The 23,719-nt window shown below is 53.3% G+C and overlaps 2 protein-coding genes and 1 long non-coding RNA gene across 7 annotated transcripts in view; 2 read left to right on the forward strand and 1 right to left on the reverse strand.

Annotated features, from left to right (window-relative positions):
- The first annotated feature begins 1,762 nt into the window (after positions 1 to 1,762).
- Positions 1,763 to 7,735, forward strand: RHOC (ras homolog family member C). Of its 2 annotated transcripts, none has more exons than XM_011367083.2 (5): positions 1,763 to 1,893; positions 5,067 to 5,230; positions 5,746 to 5,866; positions 6,197 to 6,327; positions 7,156 to 7,735. In XM_011367083.2, the coding sequence occupies exons 2-5, from the start codon at positions 5,075 to 5,077 to the stop codon at positions 7,327 to 7,329; spliced, it is 582 nt and encodes a 193-aa protein (XP_011365385.1). In that variant the 5' UTR covers positions 1,763 to 1,893; positions 5,067 to 5,074; the 3' UTR covers positions 7,330 to 7,735. The 2 variants fall into 2 exon arrangements, with proteins under 2 accessions (XP_011365385.1, XP_011365380.1); XM_011367078.2 differs by lacking the exon at positions 1,763 to 1,893 and adding an exon at positions 3,764 to 3,820.
- A 398-nt stretch (positions 7,736 to 8,133) lies between these two features.
- Positions 8,134 to 23,719, reverse strand: part of MOV10 (Mov10 RISC complex RNA helicase) — a 22,401-nt gene continuing 6,815 nt past the window's right edge. For 2 of the 4 annotated variants that reach the window (XM_023535700.1, XM_023535708.1), the window contains exons 3-21: positions 17,718 to 17,924; positions 17,224 to 17,459; positions 16,767 to 17,025; positions 15,656 to 15,787; positions 14,840 to 15,008; positions 13,924 to 14,078; positions 13,458 to 13,634; positions 13,204 to 13,351; positions 12,611 to 12,769; positions 12,247 to 12,350; positions 12,015 to 12,112; positions 11,695 to 11,911; positions 10,751 to 10,868; positions 10,367 to 10,558; positions 10,063 to 10,137; positions 9,074 to 9,199; positions 8,905 to 8,993; positions 8,490 to 8,611; positions 8,134 to 8,406 (exon numbers count right to left, since the gene is read on the reverse strand). In XM_023535700.1, coding sequence (XP_023391468.1) covers positions 8,315 to 8,406; positions 8,490 to 8,611; positions 8,905 to 8,993; positions 9,074 to 9,199; positions 10,063 to 10,137; positions 10,367 to 10,558; positions 10,751 to 10,868; positions 11,695 to 11,911; positions 12,015 to 12,112; positions 12,247 to 12,350; positions 12,611 to 12,769; positions 13,204 to 13,351; positions 13,458 to 13,634; positions 13,924 to 14,078; positions 14,840 to 15,008; positions 15,656 to 15,787; positions 16,767 to 17,025; positions 17,224 to 17,459; positions 17,718 to 17,924 — 2,875 coding nt within the window. In that variant the 3' untranslated portion in view covers positions 8,134 to 8,314. Of the gene's footprint in view, positions 8,407 to 8,489; positions 8,612 to 8,904; positions 8,994 to 9,073; positions 9,200 to 10,062; positions 10,138 to 10,366; positions 10,559 to 10,750; positions 10,869 to 11,694; positions 11,912 to 12,014; positions 12,113 to 12,246; positions 12,351 to 12,610; positions 12,770 to 13,203; positions 13,352 to 13,457; positions 13,635 to 13,923; positions 14,079 to 14,839; positions 15,009 to 15,655; positions 15,788 to 16,766; positions 17,026 to 17,223; positions 17,460 to 17,717; positions 17,925 to 19,666; positions 19,808 to 23,719 lie in introns of all 4 variants that reach the window. The other 2 variants (XM_011367115.2, XM_023535723.1) reach the window with 2 other exon arrangements.
- LOC111744955 lies at positions 14,085 to 16,109 on the forward strand. Its single transcript, XR_002782412.1, has 2 exons — positions 14,085 to 14,569; positions 15,113 to 16,109. It is a non-coding gene; the product is annotated as an uncharacterized LOC111744955 (long non-coding RNA).

Consider the following 23,719-nt stretch of genomic DNA (forward strand, 5'->3'; position numbering starts at 1 on the left):
TTGGAAGAATGCACAGGAGACGACATTAGAATGCAGTGGCAGGCACCAACTTTATTGTGCGGAGCACAGTCCTATTGGGAAGTGCAGTCTACTGCGGTGGGGCGGGGGTGGGGGGGGCGGGGGCGGTGCGGTATTGCGCACACAGAATTCTTCTGCTCCCCTTTTTTGTGCTCCCCTTCTGCTCTCCAGGGGACCACATGGCTCCACACATAGCAGAGTACAATAGTAACTTTTAGCCACATATGCGTGATACAATAAGCTGAAGTATGTTTATGTATTTTAGGCGCAGGCGCCCTACTACACTAATGGAACATTTTAAATCCAGGGTCCCATTCCTAGCTGCGGGCCTGGATCACAGCCAGACCTGGGACCAGCCGGGCCTTGGATTCAGCTGGGCCTGGTGCCCACAAAACCAAAAGGCAACAAAAAGTTCTCTGGGTTGTGGTGAAAAGTACACCAGAACAGTCTCACCTCCACGCATGCCTCCTCCGCAAAGACTGCCTCCTGTATAACAGTTCACACAGGTAGAGCCAGGTCCATATAATCAGGGTTCGATAACTGTTAGCTAGCTTTAAGTTGTCTTTTTCTGAATTTAGACTATGTACTTTGGCAGAAATTGATCTGAACTGAGCACACAGCTCTCGGTTCACACTCGGTAAATGTTGAGTGAGCAGGTTGAGAGGCCTGGGGACCAAAGCGCTCGGGCCCTCGGTTTCCTCATTTACCAAGTGTATGAGTTGCACTTCAGATCTCTAACGTCCACGTGACTTCCAACATTCATTCATTCAGCAAATATTTGTTGAACACCTATTATGTGCCACCCACGGTGCCAGGCTGCAGGAAGGGACAGGTTGGAGGAGCATAGGGACCAGCAGGGAGCAAGCTTGGGAGCCAGACAGGCCCCAATGTCTGAAGTCTTGTTCCATCACATACATATCGCAAAAATTGGGGCAAGCCACTTCTCTGCGGCTCAGTTTCCTTCCAAGCAAAAGAGAATGGGTATACTTAGCCCCCCAAAAATCTGCGATGAGTAGTAAAAGGGTAGAACTATGTAGTGCACCAAACACAAGCTAATGAAATGTTAATAGACGGTAATCCTCCGGCCACCTGACTGGGTTGGAGACACACATGTGGGTAAATACCCAATGTGTCAAGTCAGACTGGGCGAAAATGTCTCTGTCAGCACAGAAAATGTTATTACGGTGGGAACTGAATGCCCAGCTGCGGATCCGGATTTCTACTAGCGTCCTTTGAGGGGTAGGTAGGAACTGGACTCATGGAAATTCCAGGTCGGGAGAAGGAAGGAAACTGAAGTGGAACGGTGGCCCAGGTCTCGAAGGTTCTGAAAAGTTCTCAAGGTGGGGGATGGTGTTGGACCGGACTCATTCCGCAAAGGTTTTAGGGGTAGAGGATAGGTCTCTTTCGCAGCCCCCTCCTCGGGCATCCAGGAGGCCGCCCTTTCCTAGTCCTGCTTCCCGGGAGGTCCCAGGTGGTGTAGACACAGGTGGCTGGGTGACCACCGGAGGGCAGCAGCGGCCCTTTGCTGACCCCACCCGGAGCTCTTCTCAACTTTCCGAGCGCCGTCTGTCCCTAGGGGCTGGGAGGCGGGGCAGAGGGAGAGTCCTCGGGGTTCCCGCCTCGCCCCGCTACCCACTCCTCTCCAGTCCAGGCATCTCCTTAGAGCCCGGGGGCCGGCGACCCAGAACTCCAGCCACTGGCCGGGGAGACCACCGGTGGCGCCGCGCCCGGGCTGTGGGCGGGCGGAACCCGGGCCCGCCCCTCCCTGCCGGCCCGCCCCTCCCCGCAGCGGCCCCGGAGGAGTGCGGGGCGGAGCCCCCGGGTCAGTCCCTGCCTCCGGCACCGGCCGTGCGGCTGAAGGCGGCGGAGCGGAAGGTACGCTGGGCCCGGGCTGGGGGTGGCGGGGCGTCCCGGGAGGTCGTCCGCGGGAGAGCACGCACCCCCTCTCCGCTTGGCTGGAGCTCGGGGCGCCGGCCGGGGAGGGGCCTTTGGCCCGAGCGCCGGCCGCCGTCCCTCCTCCAGGACGCGACGTCTGGGCTGTGCGGGGTCCGGCCGGCTCGGCCCCTCCCTGGGCTGCAGCGACGGTTCCCGCGGGCTGCCCCGCCCGGCCTCTTGCCTCCCGGTGTCCCTTCCCCTCCCGGCTCTCTGGAACCTACCCCGCCGGGCCAGGGGACAACTCGAGTCCCCGCGCGGTAGTCCCAGCCCAGACCCGCGGCTCCCAGGCCGGGAGGCCCGATGTGGACCGGGCATGGGGCGTGGGGCCGGGCCGAGGCCGGGGGGAGGTGAGATTTTCCCCAGGCCCGGCCGGGGGCATGGCGGGAACAGGGGCGGGGTGTGACTAGCGGGGGCTGCCACTGCTCGGCGGGGTTGGACACCGCCCTGGACGGTTCCTGGAGCCTGCTTTGGGTGGGAGGTGGGGGACATCAGGAAGGATCCAGCTCGTGTGTGCGTGTGTGTGTGTGTGTGTGTGTGTGTGTGTGTGTGTGTGTGTGTGTGTGTGTCTGTCTGTCTGTCTGTCTGTCTGTCTCTCTCCCTTCCAGCTCTCTCCCTCACACTCCCCAGCCTGGCTCAAGATTATCCTTTGGGCCGGGAGACCCGAGGGCGAGTCCTGCCCTCGCTCTGCTTTTACAGTTGAGAAGGCGGTATGAGATTCCTTCCCGAGACATCGGGGTGGTCGGCAGGGAACGGCGGGCCCCCTAGGTCATCGGGACATCTAGAGGGTGATGGAGGAGATGGTCGATGTCTGTCTCGTCTCAGGGAGGGCACCAGGAGCTTCAGCTCCATTTCGGGCACAGTAGGGGGTTTGGTTGCCCCCACTCTTAGGGTCAGTGGGGCAGTTCTTTGGCGGCTGCTTCTCTCAGGTTGCTGTGGTCCATGCCATCTTGGCCTTGGGCCTAAGTGTCCTGGTTTGGGCCAGCTCCTCTTCTGGCCCAACCAGAGCTTGAAGTGAAAGGCTTCTAATTGAGCTGGGGGCTCCAGGTCACTTAATGCAGGCCTTTGCCCTTGAGTTCTGGCTTATGCCTCCCACCATCTGGTGCTACCTAATCTGCCTTGCTGGGGGAGGGCAGTGGCGTCCTCATGCCTAAGCAACTGGTGATTGCCCTCCGTCAACACTGCCCATCCCAGGTTGGGGCTACCCCATCCTGTTTTCACACAGCTGGACCAATGGAACTAGTAGGAGTGGGTGGGGGGAGTTGGTCACCTGGGTAGAATTTCCAGGGAACCCCCTTTTTGAAGGATGGTTTCTATTTTTAGAGAGGATCTGCTGGCATGGTGAATACCTTCTTGCCTGTCTTTTAAGGTGTCAAGGAGAGCCCCTTTTGAGGTGGGGAGAGTGGCCATGTACTCTCAACTCCTGTAAATTCTCTCTGACTCACATCCACTTCTTCTCATCCCAGATCGTGTGTGCGTTTGTGTGTAGGGGAGGGAGGCCACTCAGGACCCCACTGTTGAAGAATACTAGACTGGGGCTGGAATATTCGCTTCCTAAGAGGCAGACCAAGACAGGGGTGTGAGGTGGCTGTGCTATGTGGGGAGTAAAGGAATTCGACCCAGTTTGACAGCATGTGGGACGGAGAGAAAAAGCCAGGTTTGGGGCAGAGATCAGGTTACCATCTCCTTCTTTCTTAACTTCTCCCTGCCTGGCTGGTGCTGGGACTGGCCCTCATTTGTCTCCTTTTTGGGGCTCCTCCCAGCAGCCTCAGGGCCCGCCCTCTCTTCCTTCAGACCCACGGCCTGGGAACTTCAGCGGACTGGAGGTCAGCCGCTCTCCCCAGGGAGGGAGGAAGTGAGGCTCAGCTCGGTAGGGAAGCTGTGAAGGTGTGATGAACTGTGCAGATGCTTACGTGTGTGTGTGTGTGTGTGTGTGTGTGTGTGTGTGTGTGTTTTGGGGTGGGGGGACATGGAAACCCCAGGAAGCTGACTGCTTGCCCTGAGTCACTGGGAGGAGTGGACAGGGCCTTGGTGAGCTGGACAGAGAGGAGGAAGGGGCTGTTCCAGGGAGTGGGTGGCGGTGACTCCCTAGTGGATTATTCTCAGTCACTCTGCTGTGGTGGATGTGTGGCTCCCTACAGTGTGGTCATTGTCCCTTGCCTGAGGCTGAGTGACCCAGTGTTGCTGCCAGGCCCAGGAGGAAGGGGGGCGGAAGGCAGGCTGCCCGAATGTGGGCTGTGGGGACTGTGGGGACTGAGCCTCCTTTGTGTGACTCGGGGCTTTGGGAACCGGGATGGGGTGGGCCAGGGAAGCCGACTGGCTGCTGCCACTGCCCTCTGTCCGGGTTTTCCTCTCTCTATTCTTTCCCACCTCAGGGGTGAGATGTAGAAAATGGTATGGACTCTAGATCTAGTCACACAAGCCTCCTTTGAGTGCCGTCCCTGCCATGACTCTGCTGAATACTTGTCTCAGCCTCACTTTGCTAGTTTGTCAAAATGGGAAGCTCTCCATCTTTCTTCCAGGCTTCTAGGGACCAAGGGAGATGATCTGTCAAAATGCTCAGCAGTTTTCCTTAGCCACCTATCACCTGTAGCTTGTTCCGCAGGCCCGTGGTCTTGGAGAGGGATTCCTCGTTTGTGACGGGGCAGGCATGACTTGCGCTGAGGGACAGTGTGTTCTAGACTGGACTTTAGCAATTATTAAACTTTAAAAGTATCAAAACCCTGGTAACGAATGAAGTCTGACTTGAAACCGTGATATGGATAGCAGATAAAGGCTAGCTCTTCTGGACATGTTCCTGAGTGTCCTTGTGGGTGTCAGGGTCCCACAGTTGGCGAGTAGGTTAGATCAGAACTCATGTCTGACTCGAGTGAGTGGTTCTCCCAACCCCGCCCCCATTTCTGTATTCTGACCCATTGGAGGATACCTGCCCCTGACAGCGAGATAAGGAATTTCAAGCTCAGTTGCCTGAGCAATTGGTTCTTGGTAAGAACATGCCTGAGCAAGCCCCTCCCTCTGCTGGATGCCTCAGTTTCCAGGGAGGTCCTGGGGGTCCCGGAGAAGTGTTTTTGGGTTTATAGGCTTTTTTCAAAATCTCATCGCCTCTTCACTGCCAGCCCTAGCCATGGCCGCGATCCGAAAGAAGCTGGTGATCGTGGGGGATGGGGCCTGTGGGAAGACCTGCCTCCTCATTGTCTTCAGCAAGGACCAATTCCCAGAGGTCTACGTCCCTACTGTCTTCGAGAACTACATCGCAGACATAGAGGTGGACGGCAAGCAGGTGACAGCAGAGCCCCTTCCCATCCCACCTGGAACCCCGCCCCAACACTGCGAACCCAGGATTTCCTTCCTCACCACCCACACACGTTCTTGCTCCATTCTCCCTGCTGGAACCAGTAGAAGTCAGGAAGTGAACTGCCATCTTAGAAAATCTAGATATACTTGGTTCTCTGCATCTGGCTCTGAAACCCGGGCCCAGTCCTTTTGCCTCTGAGTTTAAGTTCCCCCAGCTACAAAACGGGGATAATATAAGGCCTCCTTCAAAGGATTTTTGAGGATTACATAAAATAGTGGCACTCACTGGCAGAGGTCAAGCAGTAACATCTCAGGATTTTAAAGAACTCACCTAATTTATGTTGGATGAGCGATTCGCCATTATTTCTGGCACACAGCAGGTGCTCAATTGATGTTGTGAGCCTAAAGGACTAGTGGCTTCAGAGAGGACCTCTAGGTGGCAGGATGGGGAGTATGTGACTGGGGCCCTCAGGCTAGCTACTCACCGGCCCTGTGTGTCAGGTGGAGCTGGCCCTGTGGGACACAGCCGGGCAGGAAGACTACGATCGCCTGCGGCCTCTCTCCTATCCGGACACTGACGTCATCCTCATGTGCTTCTCCATTGACAGCCCCGACAGCCTGGGTGAGGTGGGGGTGAGGATGTTGGAGGGAGAGGACTGAGAACCCCTTGGAATCAACCAACCCGAGGTAGCTCTTGCCTTGGCTCATTTCAGCCATCTTCAGAGGCTGAGGCTATGGAGAAGGGTGCATGGGGCATTAGCCTCCTTCACTGGGAACTCTGGCCCATGGGAGGGGTCAGGGGAAGGTGTACCGGGAAGGGGAGGGGTTTTGAGCTATGGAAGGGACTGTCCCGCTGGATAGCCTCTACGGCTACTGTGGGGAGGCCAGGGGCCCCAGCTGAGCTTTCTAGCTAAATGGAGGCACCGACACCCATTGAGACGTATCTGTGCAGAAAACATTCCTGAGAAGTGGACCCCAGAGGTGAAGCACTTCTGTCCCAATGTGCCCATCATCCTCGTGGGGAATAAGAAGGACCTGAGGCAAGATGAGCATACCAGGAGAGAGCTGGCCAAGATGAAGCAGGTGGGTGGGGCTGCCAGGCTGGGAAAGAAGCCTTCTCTCCAGGGGACTGCCCTGTGTTAGAGGTGATCGAGGTGTTCACATCCTACCCCGTCACGTCTGCACTCTGGTAGGGGAGAACCAGAAGGACCCTTTGTGTCTGACTCAGTATCTGATGTAGCTGTTGGAGAACGAAGGGACTTACCTAAGGCCACTTGGCATTTTAACTTATTTGTCTTGTGTTAGGGTTGGGGCTATTAAATGCACAGGAAAATCCGTCCTCAAAGAGGCAGTTTCTTATTATAGATGTTTTGCTTGGGGTATGCACGTCATACTCTCAGAGTACCCCTGGGGAGGTGTGGGCTGACGTGGACGCAGGAGGGTGAGCATTATGTGGCTGGAAGAAAGGACCAGAGCGAGGGAGCTGGCCTATCTGGGGACCTAGTAAGTGCTTCCCTAGCCAGAGGATTAGTTTTTTAGAGAAAGCTGCCAGGATAAAGTACATGGACTACCCTGTGAGGGTAAGCTGGGGACAGTTAAATGTCAGATCTTCATGGCACAAAAATCATTGACAGCCATGAAAATGCAAAAATAGCAGGGAGGTCAGTTAAGGGGTGCTGGATCCTCATTCAGGCAAGAGCAGGGTGTACTGTGGGGTAGAGCTGATGGAGAGAATTTGAATGTAAACCTGAGTCTTGGGTCACTGGCCCCCAAGCTGCTCAGCGTGGCTAGAGCTTGGGTGCTTTGTGGGGTTGGGGCTGGAGATGTTGATTCTAGTCACCATACTTATGGGTGTGATAGTGAGAGATGCACCTCGCCTCCAGCTTCCTTTGACCTCTCATGTCTTCCCAGGAGCCTGTTCGATCTGAGGAAGGCCGGGACATGGCGAATCGCATCAGTGCCTTTGGCTACCTCGAGTGCTCAGCCAAGACCAAGGACGGGGTGCGGGAGGTATTTGAGATGGCCACTCGGGCCGGCCTCCAGGTCCGCAAGAATAAGCGCCGGAGGGGCTGCCCCATTCTTTGAGACCCAGGGCTCCCCTCCTTCCCCATCTCCCCTCCCTTCGTGGGGTGTAGGACCCCCCCAGCCCCACCCTCTTAGGACTCCATTCTCAGCTCCCTCCAGCCCAGGACTGCAGTGAGTTTCGCAAACCCCCACCCCTCCCTCCTTTCCTCCTTCCCAGCACTCTGGGCACCTAGGGCTATGCCCTGCCCTCCTGGAACAGAGTTCAGAGTTCTGCTGCTGTCTGGGTCCAGGGGCTCATCACACACCAGCACTTTAAACACTTCTGACTCACAGGAGCGTGTCTTGGGTAGGGGACTTGGAGGGTGTAACCCAGAGTTCCAGGCCCCTGGTGTTTCTGCTTTGGGCAGGGGCCTTGTCTCTGGCTATACTCCGTGGGGGGCATGAATAAAGGCCACAGGCTTCAACATGTGTGTAGCAGCTTCCTGTCTTTCCAGGTCCCTGTCTTGGCTGTGAGCCTAGAGTCCCATCTCTCCTCATTTCCAAGTTGCTGGCCAGATTGCCGCCGCCGCCACCCCCCCCACCCCCCCACCCCTTTGTAAGGCAGGACACTGGGCAAGCAGGGTGGAGTCTTGGAGTGAAGGATGAGGTCATGCCTGGCTCAGGGCCTTGGAGGCGGGTGAGGGGAGTGGTCTGGAGCAAGGACTAAACTTAGAAGCCTGTGGGTGGCTTCCCTGCCACCTCCCACTGGCTTTCCTTCCCTGGATGCCGGGTGGGGTTTCTCTAAGGGGAAAGGGATATGGCCCTGGGCAGGGTCCTACTTGAGAGCTCCTGAAGCTGGGGCTGGGCAGAGAAGAGGCTTTGGAATCGCACAAGGTTTTGTCTTCATTGTTTTTCTTTCTTTCCAGCAGGGGAGGGGATGTAAACTCCCAGCCTTCCTGTCCCTGGGAGGGGCAGCTCGGCTGGGTTCTGGGTCAGGGCGGGTGGCCGGGTGGCCGGGCGGCCGGGCACGGAAGGCTTGACTGGCGCGCGAGGCCAGCCGCCGTCTTCAGAGCTCGTTCCTCCACTCTGGCTCCACTTGCAGGTGCAGGCCGCCTTCGCGCCCTCGCTCCTGGGGGAGGTAGTCGCGACTTCGGGGCCCTAGAAAGAAAGGAGGGGAGCTGTCTTCCTTACCACCCCGCCCAGCACTGTCCCTGACCTGGCCCACCCTGGCCCAGCCATACCTGAGGTAGAGGAGCTGAGCTTACTCAGACCTTGGAGTAAGTTCTGTCCTTGCTGCAGGTCCAGTTTGGCAGGGAAGGGGCACCCAGTATACCCCCCATTTTCTTTACAGAAATCCAGGAATCTGTGTGAGACAAGCACATTCACACACATTCACACACACACACACATACACACAGCTGTGCAGGGCTGCTGAGGGAGCGCCAGCAGAGGCCGGGGGCTAAGCCTCAGTCCTGCCACACGGCCCCGTGTCTTTGGGTGAGTCGCTTAACCTCGGCGTGTCAAGTAACTTAAATGGGACTGTGAAGATGGACAGGTCTGAGGGTGAACTGAGCCACAAGGAGGTGCTCAAGATCCTCCCGCCCTAGGCTGGGGACTGTGGCCCCAGGAACAGCATCACAGGGTGGGAATGCTCACGTCTTCCAGTCGGGGTCATGGCCCAGGAGGAGCGGGTTGCCCACCACGATGAGCAAAGCCTTGGCCCGAGTCACAGCCACGTTGAACCTCTGCGAGAAGAAGTGGTGACATCATGGGAGGGGAAGGCCCTAAGGAAGGGAGAATTCCCGCCACCTGCCAGCCCTCCAACCTTGGGGTTCTTCAGGAAACCCAGGTTAAAGTCCAGATCCAGCTGTACAAAGCTCTGACTGCTGCGCACGGTGGAGATGAGGATGACGCTGCGTTCCTGGCCTTGGAACTCCTCCACGGAGCCCACCTAGAGGGCAGAGAGGCAGGGCCTGGGACCGGGGGCTGAGGGCGGAGCCAGAGGGACAAGCCCTGCCTCAGGGAGACTGCCATCCGAGGTGGCTGTGGGGAAGTCCCTGGGCAACTGTCACAGAGGAGTGAGTCCTCGGCAGGGGCAGGAAAGAGGACAGGAGGGTGCCCTGGAAGCTGAAACCTGAAGGCTGGATCCAGGGGAAGGGGTGGGGGCCGGAGCGCGTTCTAAGCGAAGAAAACACAGTAAGTAACTCAAGATAAACATTAAGTCCTTGTTAAAAATATACAACCCAGACCTCCTGAATCAGAATTTCCAAGGGAGAGCATTGGTTTTCAAACCTGAGTGCCTACGAGGTCACCTGAGGAGTTGGAAAACATATGCATGCCCTGGCTCTGCCCCCAGATAGCTGTCTTAATTGGCTGGGTGGGGACCTGGCTCTGGCAGCACTAAAAGCTCTCCAGGTGATTCTTATCTGCAGCCAGTGTTGAAAGTCAGACTTTAGAGAGAGCCGAGCTACTGACTGACCCAGAGGGTGGGAGCCTCCTCCCCCCACCCCCACTATCAAATGACAGGTCAGGCAGGCCAGAATTTGGACTTTATCCTTAGGGCAGAGGGCCTCTAACCAGCCTGATCTTAAGAATGGTGTGGGGTATTTGCTAAACACGCAGGCTTCCCTGTCCCAGCTAAGAACCACAAGCTAGGATCTCCAGGAGTGAGAGGTCTGGGGAGAATCAAGCCAGGGTGGAGTGGGGGCACGGGCTGGCCTGGAGCATGAGGGCGGGAGCCTGAGGAAGCCTCCGGGAGCGGGGAAGTGAGAGGCACAGAAGACAGGGAGCGAATGTGAAACTGGTCAGCGTCACCTTCAAGTCCTTGATGTCATTCAGTCCCCGAAGCTCCTTGTCAAGTTTGGTGATGCAATGTCGAATTTTTTCCACCTGGAAGATGGGGACAGGTGCCTTTTGCTCATGCTGTGACTCCAGTGCAAGAGGGAGTCAGGCAGGAGACCAGGGAGCTGGGACGCAAAAAGGGAGGGGCAGCTGACCTCTGAGCTTGAGATAATGGGGCCAGCAGAGGCCTGAGTTCTGGGAACCTCCAACTAGTGATCTGGCTATGAATAAGGTACCATCTGAGCATCCCACCCTTGATGGGAACTGAGGACCTAACCTGCTTCCGGTACGGGGAGATGACGCCCACGTTTCGGGGGCTCAGGCGGGCTCTGCCCTTCTTAGAGGAGGAAGTCAGGAGCAGCTTCAGGTAGGAAGTCACCGTGGCAGCCTCTTCGGGGTTGAAGAAGGATGGGCTATTGCCCTCACGCTCGTCCTTGCCCATTACGCCATGAAAGATGATGGGAAAGCCCTGGACAGTGGGGAGAAACCCTCAGCTGGACCTCCCTGCCCACTTCCCTCTCACCCCCAAACCCTTTCAGGCAGTGTGAGATGCCAGGCCAAGGCGACAAAGGGACAGGCCCATGGTTTCCACTCAGGGCCTCCTCCTGCCCTGCATCTTCAACAGGAGGGAAGATGGGGTTCAGGGGTAGGAGCCTTTCACCTTTCGAGGCAGATCCTCCCAGTGGCAGAAGCGTTCTCGGTCAAGGACATCGGCACAGGCCTGCAGCTCCCCTTCGTAATAGAGCCGGTTAGGAATGTCCAGGATGTTGGGGTGAGACCTGGGGGGCAGGAGGAGGAGGAAGAGCAAGACCAGGGGCTGGATTACCTCTGCCTTGCCCTCTGGGACCCCGCCCTACCGGCTCTGGGCCCACACACATTATCTTCCTGCTTCTGCTCACTGGATGGCAGGCTCATTCACCTACGATGTCTGCTCCTAGGACTGACTGTAAGCCCAAGAAAACAGAACCCTATATGGTTCCAGAGAGGATCTGGTCCACAGGTTTCATAGACCAGCCAAATTTAAAAGAAGAAAACAAGAAATTAGGGACTTAAGTTTCAGTTTTGCTAACAAAGGACGGTATAAAAACAAGTACCATCCACTATCACCATTATTCGATAAGATAATGTGCTAAATCCAAAAACACAAAAAGGACTAACATGATAGCCACGTTACTGAATTCTTACTGGACTCAACTAAAGAACTAAGGACTTAGGAACTCATCTGAGCTTTTCAGATGTATAAACTCATTGACTGAAGGAAGGGTAGCTCTTGAATTTGAGTAACAGCTTAAAGGAAAAAAAACACACACACACACTGTCCCTATTTTTCTCATTTCTCTTTGGATTGCCTGGAAACTTCATCTGGGACCCACGTCCCAGTGCCTGGGAACCACGGACCATCCCTCAATATACGGATAAGCAAACTGCTCTAGAGCAAAGCCGCTTGCTAAGTCACACAACCACGGGGTAACAGTGATGGGGTCCGAGAGGAGCCTTTGGATCTTCCGGTTCATAGTCCTGCATCACAGAGCCTCTGAGCAATAGGACTGAGCAACCTCCGGCTGGAGCTACAGAGGGTGTGAAGGTGCGATGGGTGCGGAATACCTGTAGTTGCGTAGAAGCTTGGTTATGTACTGGGGGTTATAGCCATTGGGGCCCTTCTTGTACAAGGTGTTGTAGGTGAGCAGCCGCTCCAGCATCGAGTACCCCAGCCCATGCTTCTGGGCCAGTGGGGAACGCAGAACAGGCCCCAGCTGCCGAGGGTCTCCGGCTAGCACCAGCTGTCCTCCTGGATTGTCCGTTTCCTTGACTTCCAACAGCCCTGGGAAGCAACATAGCATGAGGAGGAAGGTAAGTGGTGGGATCTCCCAGACCCCATGTACATGTAGGGTGGGTGCACCCGCAACCTACCCTGAGTCCCTCACCTGCTATGGCCACCAGACTCTCGGGCTCCATGCAGTGACCAGCCTCATCGATGAAGATGTGTGTGAAGTGATCAATGGGAAACTGGGCCGAGACCAACCTGGGAGGTGTCAGGCCAGGCAGCGGTCATACCCAGGAACCTGACTAGCAAACCTGAATGCTCATCCAAGCTGGCCCCTCCCTGGCCTTCGACCCCTTTACTTACACACGTGATTAAGAGACACACATTCCCACCTGCTGGCAGTGATGAGGGTAGTAATTAAGACGCGATATTCCTGCAGCTTCTTCTTGGCAGGAAACACGTACTCCCCCTTATTTGGGTCCCAGTTACAGCAGGGCTGTGGAGCGCGAAGGGAGAAGAGAATCAGCGTGGCCCCACCCGCTCTCACCCTCATTCTGGCTCTGGGCCCCCAGGAAATTTTATTCACTTCTCTCACTTTACACACAGGGAAAGCGAAGGCCAGAGAGGGGTCCTGACCCACGCAAGGTCACACACAGAGTATCAGAATCCGGGTCTCCCAGTTTGCTGCCCCAGAGTCTACTCTGAGAGCCTCCCCAGCACCCACCGTCCGCTGGCCTCCTGAACTTCCTCGGGTACCTTGATGTCCTCAGGCACCATCCGTATGTCCCTGCTGGGGGCCAGGAGGCGGTAGATGCAGCGGGGCAGATGGACCTGGAGCCGCTGGCAGAGGAGGTCGGCCCCCGAGTTGGATGGAGCACAGGCCAGGATGTGGGCTTTGGGCAAGTGCTTCACCACCTGGGGGCGGGTAGGGGGGAATAAGCAGTGTGGGAAGCAGCTTCCTGGTTTGGGGGGAGAGGGGGAGATTCGGTTATCACTTAGGTTTCGGTCTGACTCAGGTTGGGCTTGTGACTCAGGCTGGCACGGTGTGGCATCTGCTTCCTGAAACTGAGGGGGGTAGCGATGCTAAAGGCGAGTTCCGACCCCCAGCCCCGGCCAGTCCAAACAGCACTTTGATGCCGGAAAACTCGCAGGAAGTAAACAAGTCTATGATGACTGAACCGTGGATGGGGACTCCAAGAGTTGCACAGCACGCAACCTGCTCAACAGAAACACTGACCCGTGATGTCAGCTTAGGGGCATTAGAAGCTGGAAGAGACCAGAATCTGGGGACAACTGCTTGGACCTGGGGAAGCTGGAGTGTAGGCCCCAGGTCTATGCTCATGCCCCACCTGCTTGATGGCTTCCACTAAGGTGACAGTCTTGCCAGTGCCTGGTGGTCCAAAAATGATGTAGGGGGCTGGACGGGTGGTGCCCGTAACAATGTGCTTCATGGCCTGTAGCTGCTCAGGGTTTGACTCCAGATTCCGGTCGTAGAGCCTGGCAGAGGGGCCGGGAACATAAAGTCATCCACTGTCCCAGAGGCCTCCCTATTCTCTAGGCCCACGATCTAAGTAGGCCAGAGCCCTCCTGCCCATGGTCTCACTTGAGCTTCAGATCTGAGGACAGCAGCGGGACCTCACGGGAGGCCACAGGAAAGAGTGTGGGCCACAGCTGCCAGCGCCCCGCCAGCTCCAGCGCACGATGCTGCACCCGCAGAGGCTGGCGGTTGAAGGTGAAATTCACTTTGAAGGTCAGCCCATCCACAAAGCGGCTCAGGAGGCTTTAGGAAGTGAGAGACAGGAAGAGCTCCAGTTGGGGCGGGGGGCAGGTTGTGGGCAATAAAAGGCCAGGACTCTCCACCGCCCTAGCTCCACTCCCGCCTTCAAGACCTCCATGCAATGCCTCCAAGAAAAGAAGCTGCTGAAGTATCTCAGGGTCCTCCTGAAGAAGAGCCTCCTGCCCTGGCCTTGTGGGCCCAGCTCATCTCAGGGAGAAGCACCCCTCCTCCCCTAGCCTCACAGAGATGTCTGTAGACCCTTCAAGCAGCTCAGGGTTCCCCCAACACCCACCTTGGGGAAAAGCTCAGCTTGACACGGTCCAATTCCACCCTGTGCACAAAGCCCTTGTAGGTGACAGCGTCATTCTGGTGTGTCTCAGAGGACAACAAGGCAAACAGGTGGTCTCCCCGGAGCACTGAGGGGCGGCTCTCTGCCACCCCGGGAACCTATGGGGTATGAACACAAGCAAGCTTCTATCCCAGGGGGCCCACTGGAGGGCCCAACTCCCAGGCCCTCCAGGCCTCCTCTGAGGCTCTATGTTTCTATCCCAAGACCCTGGCGGTTTTGCCTCTTTCCACTCTCCCAGGAGACAGTGCAAGAGTCAGGGTCTGAGGGAGGAAAGTCTGTCCAAGCCGCTCAGAGCTGCTGGGCACAGGTGCCCCGCAAACTCTTCAACACATGATCTCAGGACTTGGGAGCCAGCTTTCCAGCCCGCCCTGCTGCAATCTTGGCCAGCTTAGTTTCTACGCTGCCTTTAAAATCTCCTTCACACTCAGTTCCTGCCGGAATCTCCCTGAACATTCTCACCGGGTCCCTTCCTCAGCACGTGTGCGCCAGAATCCATTCTCGTGTCATTCTGGGCTTCTGTGGACACATTCAACATCTGAGAGCTGGAAAAGGCTCTAAGAATGAACTAGTCTAGCTCTGCACTTCTCAGGTGAGGGAATGAGGCGCCTAGAGAGAACCAGTGACTTGCACAAGACCACAGAGCTGGTGGCAGCAAAGTCTGGACGACAACCCGGGTCCTCCCCACTGCCCCGCTCGGACTCTCTCTAGGAGCAGGATGCCCCCCTCTGCCTCTTGCTGAGCCCTCTGGGGAACAGCTTCGTCTTCTCGTTTTGCCCCGCCAACATGAACAGCGTTCTGCTTGTAGCCTGTGGGTTGGCTAACTTGAGATCACCTCCCCAAACCCGATCCAAGCCCCAACCTCCAGCGTGAGCAGCCTGGGGTTCTGGTCTTTGGGGTCCCAGGTCATGGGCACCGACTCCAGGTCATAGTGGCGGATGTCATGCTCCATCTGCAGCTCTTCCAGATGCAGCAGCAGCCGGAACTTCACCTCGTAGTTCCTCGACTTCAGGGCTGTCTCCAGCTGGGCCCTGGCGGTGATAGTTGGGGGGTGGGAGGGAGGGGGCAGGAAGAGGATGGGTCAGGAAACCACCCCCCGCATCGGCCAGGAACATCCAACCTCTCCTATCCACAGCTCAGAAACTATGAAAACATCGGGAATCAGAGAAGACCAGAAGGGCAGAGAAGTGAACAGGGGTCAGAACTCCTGCCCCCCACCTCAGACCCAAGTTGGCATTTGTACTGTGGATCCCAGCGCCTGGAATGTTCTCCTCCCACGATCCTCCTGTGACTCCCACCATCACCTCATTCACGTATCATTCTCTGTCCAAATGCCACCCCTATGAGACCAGGACCAGCTGCTCTCTGCAGAGCAGCACAATCCTTCCCCTTACTCTGCTTTGGTTTTAGCTGAGCTTTAGTTTAGTTCTTCGCAGCACTCGCCACTCCATGAAATTATAACAGGTTTTAAGACAAATGCTCACTTCCCCCCGACTAGAACGGGCAAGGCCCTCAGGTGACTGATTCACCCTGAACAGTGCCGGGTATACAGTGCATGCTGGATAAGGGAATGAATGAACGGAGCGGGGGAGGCAGAGGGCACAGGTTTGGGGCGTGGGAAGAAGCCAGCAGGGAAGAGACATGGAAAGCACCAGGGGTGTAGAGGGGTGGCACTTACTTGATTTTAGCAATGTCCTTTGGGGCAGTGAAGACGCTTGTTCCCTGAAGTTTGGGGAGCAGCTGCCGGAGGCTGGAGGGTGGGTTATACATCTCCAACTCCATACTTAGCTCCAGGTCATAGCCCTTCGTACTGCAGGAGTCGGGGAAGAAAAGCAATCAGTAACACAGAGCCCCCTCGCTTCAGAGACTTGGAGAGGGACCCTCCCTGGAGGCAAGAGTCCTACACAGCACCACTGCTGACAGGGGCCAGCAGCCTTTGCCCAAGGAAGCAGAAACCACTATCTTACGAGGGTGCTCGCCCCAAGGTTGGACCGTTCATTCCCAGTTCTGAAAAGTGCGATACATTCAAAGATACAGATGTAACACATATATGTGTACATAACAATGTGTCCATTAGAGAAAAATTGGAAAATAGGTATAAATCAGTGAGTAAATAAACAACATTTTCACCATCCGGGGATAATCAATGTTAACTTTTTGGTAGGTAGTCCTCCAGACTTTTCTCTTTGTTAATTTGTACTATACGCATATATTTTTAATGAAAAAAAAAAAAAAAACAGCGATCTACGGTTTTGCTTTTATAGCTCGATATTTTGTGAATACCTAGCCATGTCAGAAAGAGATGTCTGCAAAAATTCTATGATTGCATTCATATGAGACAGAAAGCAGATGAGTGTTGCTTAGGGCTGGGAGGAAATGGGCAGTGAAAGGGAGTGACCGCTGAAGGGGGTGGGTTCCTTTCGGGGGTAACGAAACGCCCTAAAACAGCGGCGACGGCTGCACAAGCTGGGAATATACTAAAACCCACTGACTTGTACACTTTAAATGGTGAACTGCATGGGGTGCAAATTGTCTCAATAAAGCTGTTAACAGACAGTTGTCTATGCTGCGCTGCCTCTTCGACATCATACAGTTGAAAAGACTTCAAATTTTGCGTGTTATCTGCATCTTTCTTCCCAGGTAGAAAAGGTCTCTGAGACCTGGAGGAGTTAAGAACTCACAGTTTCTAAGAAAGGGGGTTCTGCTCTCAGCTCTGTGCTCCTCCCCCACAGGTCTACTCTGTCGAGTCAGGGCACCCCCCAGCCCGGCTGGCGCGGGGGCAGAGTTACCGGTCAGGTCTCTCTCCTTCCTCTATCCGGGTGGTCACTACGGGCTTTCCAGTGATCGGGATCCGCTTGTATGGCTTCGTGGGCTTCAGCTGTGCTGCCAGAGGACTGTGGGCAACGGCCGCCAAGAAGCGGGTAATGTAGAAAGTGCCAGTTTCTTCGGAACTGGGCTCCCCAGGTCCCAGCAGCTCCCAGAGCACCGTGGCTGGGAAGTAGCCCACAAAAGTGGTCCGACAGTGGACGTGGAGGTCGTAGCTCTCACCTGGGGGACAGGGACTGAGTGAGTGGGGGTGGTGCGGGCGAGTGGTTCCCCGCCAGTATCCCTGCCCTGGACACTCGCCCAGCGAGCCCATCCCAAGGCGGGGCCCACGGGACAGCAACAGCATGGTTCCCGGAGCACCAGCCCTTCCTTCCGCAAGCTCTTGTCCACCAGAGGCTCTTCCTTTGGAAACCCCCTCACCAGGGCCCAGTGGACAGGGCAGCTCCTGTTTTTCATCGTAGAAGGCAAACTGGGGGGTCCGGCAGAGTGGGAAGAGATGGGTGAGGGTGACAGTCTCCGTTCCTCCATTGCGAAGCCTCAGGGTCAGCACCTCCTTGCGGTTCAAATCCAGGCGAATAAGGAGCTGCCCATCCCGGGCTTCATGGGGCCCCTGGACTTCCACGTCCACACCATGTTTTCCGTGAAGATACTCAGCCCTGGGCAGAGTGGGAATCAAAGTGGGGGCTGGGGTGAGGGGCGCCTGGGCTAGGGGTTGCCTTCCGTTAAGTTCTAGGCTGGGGAGGCTGGCCAAGTGGCAGCTGTGCTCAGGGGACCCACGCCTCCCCCAGAACAACCAGCCCCTAATCCACCCCCCGCAGCCCCCCTTCAAGGAAGGGTTCTCACCCCAACCAGAGGCAAATTGCTTTCCCCAGCCAGACAGCGTCCCGCACGCGCCGGCCCCCACTCGCACACACCTGTCGTGATAGATCTTGGCTAGCAGTGACTTGTGGTGTGTGCTGATATCGGACCCCAGCTTCATTTTCCTCTTTTCTGGCAATGACACGTCGGCCCAGCAGTCGAGTTTGAAGAACCTGACCTGAGTCTTGGTGACGAAGGCCAGATTTGCAATCTTCATCCCGTACAGCATGGAGGAGAAGCCAGGGTTGGGGGTCCCAGAGCTGCTGGAAGCAGAGGAGACTGGGAAGTGAGGCGGGGCAGGGCCAGGGGGACGCAGGCGGCCTGCCGGGGAGGGCGTCTGCGGGTCGCTCTGCGCCGGACACACCAGCCCTGCCGCACGCGGTACGGGACAGGGCCCAAGGACAGCCTCAGGCTGGGGATCCTAGGAATTTTAAATGTTTTAAGGAAAGGCAATGGGACCTCCCAAGTTTTAAACAGCAGGTCGTGGACGTGCATTTCTGAGGAGAAAAGTCCAGTCGTGGGATGTCGATTTGGAGGACGAAGAGGGAGAAAGAAATGAAGATTTGCGGGGAAAACTACTTGGGACAGAAGAACATACAAACGACCCAGTGGGAAGGGCTAAGTTTAAGGGAAAGTGAGTAAGTTGATTCGGAGGGTGGATCTAGGGTCCAGGCTGATGGGGGAGTGAAAGGGGTCAGCCAGAGAGAACAGATGTCCAGGCTGTGTAGGGGAGGTGGCTGATCAGACAGCAGTTTCCACCCAGAGCCAGAGGGTGCAGGCGGAACCCATGCAGGAAGGGAAAGGAGCCTTCTCCCGAGATCAAAGGGCTTGGCTTTGTGCCTAGAGAAGGTGAAGACAGGGAAAACTGGTCAGAAGGACAAGGACGTCAACGTTCCGCGCCTGTAACTCAGTCTAGTCAACTCGACAAACACTTACGGAGACCTGTTATGTGCCAGACACTGCGCTAGATGCTGGGGGTTCAAAATGGCAGGAGCCCCAGAACTGCCGTGAGGAGCAGGCACTGAGCGCATTAACCCCTGCCGGCTGCTGCCAGGCGTGGCGGGAGGGGCTTCCAGGGCAGCATCGCGCCCAGCCTGGGGACAGGTACGGGGCTTTCCCAGGAGCCCGCATCAGAATTGGGCACTGAAGGATGAATGGGAGTCGACAGGTACGACGTGAGTGCTAGGTGTGAGCCAGGTGGAGGGACTGGGGGACCGCCCGCTCTGCAACTAGCCGGGTCCCTTTGGGTTATTTCACCTCTCAGAACCTCGCTTTCCTCCTCTATAAAATGATAATGACGACACACTTCACGGGGCTGTGAGGATTACAAGAGATGGACGCACTGCAGTGAACAGCTTAACCCAGTGCTTGGCACATAAGGAGACCTCAGTAAGGTGATCCACGGTTAGTGTCAGACAGTGTGGTTGTACTAGAGTGAAAAGTGCGAGGGAGGCAGCAGAGGTGGGCAGGGACCAGGTCACGCATACTTGTGTACGCCGGGCCAGGAAGCCTGGACTCGACTCTGAAGGCCAGCAGTCCTCCTCCTTTACTGGTACCCAGGAGCCACTGAACATCCCTCCCATGTGACATACTTCATGGACATATTTGAGATCTGGACAGCTGACCACCCTCCCTCGATGCTTTATAGGGAATGAAAGCAAACCCTAGTTAATAGGGACCGTGGTGGTCACAATTTAACTATTAAGGCTAAGTCAAGCATGGGCACTCATTAGCATGTGGTAAGATAATTTACAGATAGAGACACTTCTCTGGTGCCCTGCCCCCTGCCTATAACTCTGCTCCTTTCCTTCACCTCAAACAAATGAGAATGACACTATTCACAAAACTTTGAACGGGCTCTGATCTGTTTTAAAAAGATAATGAATCATTCCAACACACAATAGAAAATGCTCAGTAAATGTTAACTACTATTATTAGTATTCATATTAGTAGTAATAGTGGTACTAATAGTAGTAGCAGTAGGAAGAGTAGTGTAACAACTTACTTTCAGCCTGCATCAGAGGGCTACACTGTGGTTACAGAACCACCTCGTTGGTGGGTTTTAAGCAGGGGAGTGGCAAGATCATATTTGCATTTCAGATCACTCTGGCATCAGGATTGGAGCATGGATATGCTGGAGGCAAGACTGTAGGCAGGGAGACCAGTTAGAAGAAGGCCATTGTAATTGTCCAGTTAAAAGATGACGAGAGCCAGAACAAGGCAGTGGTAAGGATAGAAGAGAGGCCAGATCTAATATGTCGAATGTAAAATTAGCAGGATTTGGTGATGGACAGGAGGAAGAATGGAGACTGGGAAGAAGGAAGAGTCTAGACAATACCCAAATCAGTGGCTTGGCTTTGAGGACTATTCCTGAGATAGGAGAAAAAGGCAGGAGGAGGAGGAGGAGGAGGAGGACTGACCATGACATTAGGATTTGGACATACTCAGTTTGAGATTCCTGTGATCCAGAGGCAGCTGGCTCCATGAGTCAGAAGCTGAGAACTCAGTCCAAAATCAAAGCAGACGCTCATATGAGGGAGCAGTTACAATCTCAGGTAGCAGTTACAACAATAGGTGTATTTAGGGAGGAGGCAACAGAACTAAATGTTAAATCAAGCTGCATTCAGAGACTGCAATGTGCTGATAGGACCTAAGACCAGAACACGAAGAAACCTACAGGAAAAAGGAAGATTTCTGCTGGTATTGCTACAAAACCATTTACCTATACCACGAAGGGAAAACGGGAAAGCCCAAAATAAAACAATCATTCATTCTCTACAGGATAAGATCATGGGGGAACCTATGGATCAAAGGCTAGGAACTGCCAACAGGCCTTTCACACTGCATACTCATACCATCAAAAGAAAATGGGTAAACAAAGTCTTCAAACTGTAATTCATAGAAACTAAGAATGATATATAAACTCAATTCTCCCAACACTCAGGTCCCTCTCACTCACTCTTTCTCAGGCTGTCTCACTCTTTGTCCCTGAGTGAAGACCATGCTCTTGTCTATGGAGTGTTACTACTTCTCTAATAAACTTCCTTTTTGATTGTAACTCTGACAGTGCTATCAGAAGTATTTGGGACCTCCCCAGAAATGTGAGTAGTCTGAAAAAAACAGCTGAGGCCGGGACAACCCAGAGACAAGAAATCAGAGAAGAATCCCCCAAGAAAGGGAAGAGTATCACGGGAGGAAGTCTCAAAATCAGGTATGAGGCTGAGGGGTCCAGTCATAAAGGCACCAAAATCAGGATGTCATCAGTAACTTCCACCGGGGCCCCTTGGTGATTCAATCACTACATTCTATGCATCAGGCACAAACTCAAATGCAGACAAAGGCCAAGCTGCACAGGTATCTTTGATACCTGCAGCTGGCCCTCTCGGGCACTTGTATGGTCCCATTGTTGAGTCATTAGTGTGAGGACTACATCTCAATGTTCCTCATCTCCAGACAGATGTTGCCAGCAGAGAATGTAGGCCCAAGACGGCCAGATCTTCTGACTTAAGAGAAGCCCAGATAAAATTTCAATGTGAAATTGCCTATTTTTGGAAACTAATGTGTGGGCACATAGGCAGGAAGTACTCAAATATGCAAGTTTTGCAACTTCTACTGTGGATGCTACCACCTAAGCATTTCTCAAATTGTTCTTCATGTGTAATATCACCACCCAAATTCACCTATCCCTGGTCTAAGGTGACAGCCATAAAAAGTTTTCTTTCTTTTTTTTAAATCACAAACTTAGTACATACTGATTGGGAAAAAAAGGCCCAATTATATATCTACTCACCTAGATTTCTAGGGGAAAAAAAAAAGCAGATGAATAATTCAATAGAAAAACAGAATATTCAACTTAAAGAACAAATCCAGATCATCAAAAAAGTATGAAAAGATGCTTCAAAAGTAGACAAATGCAAATTAAAGTCAAAGTGAGATATTTTATTTCCATTTGACGGATAAAGATAGAAAAAAGTCAAAACATGTATTGCTATTAGGTACATGTGAAAGAGAACTCTTGTACGCTGCCGGTAGAAAGGTGAAGTATTACAATCTTTGGGGAAACAATCTGGCAATGAGACGGAATATCACTTGTAAAATTCTTAATCTTTTAGCAAGAAATGAAATGGGACATCTCTTGCAGAGCTCTTAATCTTTTTAAGTTTTCTTCCCTCATTTCTTTGGCAAAAAGACCCTCTTTCTCAAATCCTGATAATTGCCTTGGAGACTCAGATTCTCTGGCCATTGATAAGGGTCATCAGCCCATTGTTAGCAGAAATGGTGTTAAGCCAGACAGGGCCCTTAGAGTCTGAGAGGGGAGGAGACTTTAGGCAGAAGGTTATTTTATACTCTAAGAAACATATTAATCAAGCCTGTTTCCCTTTACTCACTTAATAGGCAAATCAATAATAGAAATTAATATGATTTAAATAATAAGTTTGTATCTTCTTTTCCTTGTCTAGGGACTGAGGTGGCACTTTAGCAGGAAACCCAAGACCCCACACTGACTGAGACAAAGAGAAAGAGCCCCATAAAACCCTTGTAGGCAGGGACTTCGGCCATTCTCAGCAGGAAGCAGATATGGAAGAAGAGACCTCCCTCCTTCGACATTCATTCTAATAAAAAGGGGGTTCGTGACTCTTAGAAAAGAGTTAGGCAGGAAAGTTAGGGAGTTTTGGGTCTGTCTGCAAAGACACTGAGGTCATCCCATCCTAGAAGGGGTCCGCCCTAATCCACCCACAATTAAGCAAGCCAAAAGGCATTTTTTAAACTCAAAAGAAACAAATAGGCAGAGAATTAGGTACCAGTTTAAGCCAGTTGCTTGCACCTATGCAATGAGACCCCCCAACAACTTTGAACTCACCTGAGCCTCATTATATTATCATTATAATATGATGCATATGCCCGGAATTTCATTAATATCATTATAACAGACTGAATTCTGGGAACAAACATGTGCAGAAAGCAAAATGATGAATCACTGAGTCCTGTCAATCTTAGTTGTCAATCAAAGGAGCCTATCCCTCTAAGAAAAGTAACCACCCACAGCAAATAGGGACAAAATCCCGAAAGGCTTTGTTACCAGGCCTTTTGAGCCACGCCTCCTTTGCTCAGGCCTACTTCCCATTCTGGAAGTGTACTTTCCTTTCTAATAAAACTTTTCTTTTACTGTATTTTGGTGTCTTGCTCAATTCTTTGTTCAAGACATCAAGAGCCTGGACAACACGCCAGGGGAGGATCCCCACTCTCCGGTAACAGTAACATCTCCTAACACTTAAAATACAGGTTTCCTTTAATTCAGAAATCGCACTCCTGGGAATGTATCTCATAGAAAGGAAAGTGCCAGTGTATAAGGACATATGTGCAAGGATGCTTACTGCACAGTAATTCACAGTGGCCAAGAACTGGAGACAAAACACAGCCCATCCACGGAGAGATGACTGAATAAATTGTAAACGTTCATACCGTGGAGTGTTACGCAACCATTACAAAGAATGCAACGCACACGCACATACTCTCGATGGCTAAAATTTAAAGGGTCGACAACATTAAGGGTTGACAAGGATATGAAAACACCAGAATGCTCATGCATTGTTGGCTGGAATACAAAATGGTAATCACTTTGGAAAAAGGTCTGATAGTTTCTTATCAACTTAAACATATATTGTAACATTGTTTTTAATGAAAAGAATACATTATTACATTATGTGTGCAATAAAAATTCATTTAAAAAAATAATGCAACTAAAACACCTACTGTAGACCTAGCCCTGGTATTTATTCAATAAGTACTTGTTGAGAGAATGGGTGAAAAAAATATCAAATAATTCCCAACTGTTGTTTTATAGATAAAACAGACGACAATGCAAACAAATAGCCGGCTGTGCAATTACATGAGGCCATTCTGCAATGGCCTGGAACGTTAGATGTCAGGTTATATATTTCGTCCCAACTTGGACGATCTATGTAAAGGAAGAAAGGTAGTAGGAAGGAGCTAAACTATATGAAGACATGATCACACTACCTTTATTTTTTTTTAATTAAAATTTTATTATTTATAA

This window comes from Pteropus vampyrus, unplaced genomic scaffold (genome assembly GCF_000151845.1).
Source record: "Pteropus vampyrus isolate Shadow unplaced genomic scaffold, Pvam_2.0 Scaffold6, whole genome shotgun sequence".
Taxonomy (NCBI): Eukaryota; Metazoa; Chordata; class Mammalia; order Chiroptera; family Pteropodidae; genus Pteropus; species Pteropus vampyrus.

Excerpts from the sequence above, each read along its gene's own strand:
- RHOC (XM_011367083.2), top strand. The coding sequence starts at position 5,075 with ATGGCCGCGATCCGAAAGAAGCTGGTGATCGTGGGGGATGGGGCCTGT. Across the intron at positions 5,231-5,745 it reads TAGAGGTGGACGGCAAGCAG|GTGGAGCTGGCCCTGTGGGA; the intron begins GTGACAGCAGAG and ends CCTGTGTGTCAG. Across the intron at positions 6,328-7,155 it reads AGCTGGCCAAGATGAAGCAG|GAGCCTGTTCGATCTGAGGA; the intron begins GTGGGTGGGGCT and ends ATGTCTTCCCAG.